Below are 1,779 nucleotides of genomic sequence, written 5' to 3'. Positions count from 1 at the left end.
GTCTTCAAATATATGTTGTTGTTGAAAAAGAAGAAGTATGCTGCTGTCACAATGAGTCAGTTACCTAGTGGAGAGTTCATTACTTCTCAAGAGCTTAAAGGCTTGGACATTGTTCGCAGAGATTGGTCTCAGATTTCAGCAGAAGCAGGAAAGTATGTGTTGTAGTTAGTTTTTTCACGATTTTTTTAATGGCAATTTTGGCACTAATATATGTACTAATATATTTTGGTTTCTGATAGGTTCATACTATCTCAAATTTTGTCTGATATGCCTCAAGATGACAGAATAGAGGCTATTCATGCCCACTTAGTAAAGTTAAGGGAAGATCTAGAAGAGGGAAAAGTTCCTATGCAACTTCTAGCCATCACTAAACAGCTCACAAAAAACCCTGAAGAATATGTTGATCACAAAAATCAACCCCATGTACTTGTAGCAATGCGCCTCAACTCTCGTGGGGGCAAGCGTATTCGAAGTGGTGATACAGTCGCCTATGTGATCTGTGATGTAAGTTCTTCAATGTGTAAAAAAATTATTTGGTGATTTCTTATGTACGTTTTATTTAAGTTTTCTATGCTTGCAGGATGGCTCAAATTTAAGTGCCATGCAACGAGCGTACCATGTTGATGAATTGAAGACAAATAAGTCACTGAAAGTTGATGTCAAGTATTATTTAGCTCAGCAGATCCATCCAGTAGTTTCAAGACTGTGTGACCCTATTGATGGTACAGATGCAGCTCGTATTGCAGAGTGCCTTGGTTTAGATCCTACGTCATATCGGCGCCAAATGCAAAGAGCAGAAGAAAATGAAGAATTGGGTCTTGGCGAGAAGTCTGTTCTAGATGCTCAAGAACGTTTTAGAGACTGTGACAAGTTCAAATTTAAGTGTAGAAAGTGTGCTAAAGAAATTGTCATTGATTCCCCATACAGAAAAACTGTAAGTTTTCCATGCATAGTTGTCCTCACCTCATATTGTAATAGGATGTATACTGTAACTGATTTTTTTTTTTTTTTTAAATTTTCCTTCTTGACAGGAGACTAGTGAATATGAACTTGTCCTTGAGAAGTGTCCAAATTCAGATTGTGATCTATCTCCACTTCAGCATTTGGCCCCAATTCAGAATGCACTTACCCTGGCTATGCGCACATATGTACAAAAATATTATGCTGTAAGGAAAACATGTCAGATTTATTTTATTTATCTGTTTTATTTTCCCTCTTATTTTGAATTTTATGAGTACTTTTATTTTATTTTAGTGTTGGCTGGTTTGTGAGGATCCTGCATGTCCACAGAAGACCAGACGGTTGCCACTGAGATTTCAAAGTAATTATCCAATCTGTAATTTGTGTGAGAAAGGTGTCATGTTCAGAGAGGTAAGTTGTCATCTCATTTCCACTTTTATTATGATCTCCTTCCTTGTGAATCATCTAATCTAGTCTTCTCTTCTTTTGCAGTATACGGACACAGAACTCTATACACAACTGAGTTTCTTCCAACATATTTTTGACCTTTCTAAAATCCCTGCTAATGACAAGAGTAAGTATTGAACAAATTAGGAAAAAGATTGGGAAGCATCCCCCCTCCTCTGTTAGATGTAGAAGTAATTTTTTCTTTGTCTATTTTTCAGAGTTCTTAAGAATATCAGTTGAAACTGATAATGCTTATTGCAAACTGAAAGAGCATGTCGAGCAGTTATTGAAACATAGCGCATATTCTGTTGTAAACATGAGCCGTATGTTTGAAGGAATGTACCTGACAGTGCCTTCTTCAAAAGGTATCAT

General features: G+C 36.5%; 1 protein-coding gene across 1 annotated transcript in view; it reads left to right on the top strand.

Moving 5' to 3' along the window:
- Window positions 1-1,775, top strand: part of LOC113216818 (DNA polymerase alpha catalytic subunit-like) — a gene marked incomplete at its 3' end in the record, with an annotated part of 3,366 nt that extends 1,591 nt beyond the window's left edge. The window contains exons 4-9 of the mRNA XM_052276605.1: window positions 240-504; window positions 581-934; window positions 1,032-1,166; window positions 1,255-1,371; window positions 1,453-1,534; window positions 1,626-1,775. Of these exons, the coding sequence (XP_052132565.1) occupies window positions 240-504; window positions 581-934; window positions 1,032-1,166; window positions 1,255-1,371; window positions 1,453-1,534; window positions 1,626-1,775 (1,103 nt within the window). The remainder of the gene's footprint in view (window positions 1-239; window positions 505-580; window positions 935-1,031; window positions 1,167-1,254; window positions 1,372-1,452; window positions 1,535-1,625) is intronic.
- Window positions 1,776-1,779: the final 4 nt, after the last annotated feature.

Source organism: Frankliniella occidentalis, unplaced genomic scaffold (assembly GCF_000697945.3).
Source record: "Frankliniella occidentalis isolate FOCC.00 unplaced genomic scaffold, Focc_3.1 Scaffold3635, whole genome shotgun sequence".
NCBI classification, from domain to species: Eukaryota; Metazoa; Arthropoda; class Insecta; order Thysanoptera; family Thripidae; genus Frankliniella; species Frankliniella occidentalis.
The sequence above is the reverse complement of the archived record's forward strand: the minus strand, read 5'-3'. Positions and strand labels throughout refer to the sequence as shown.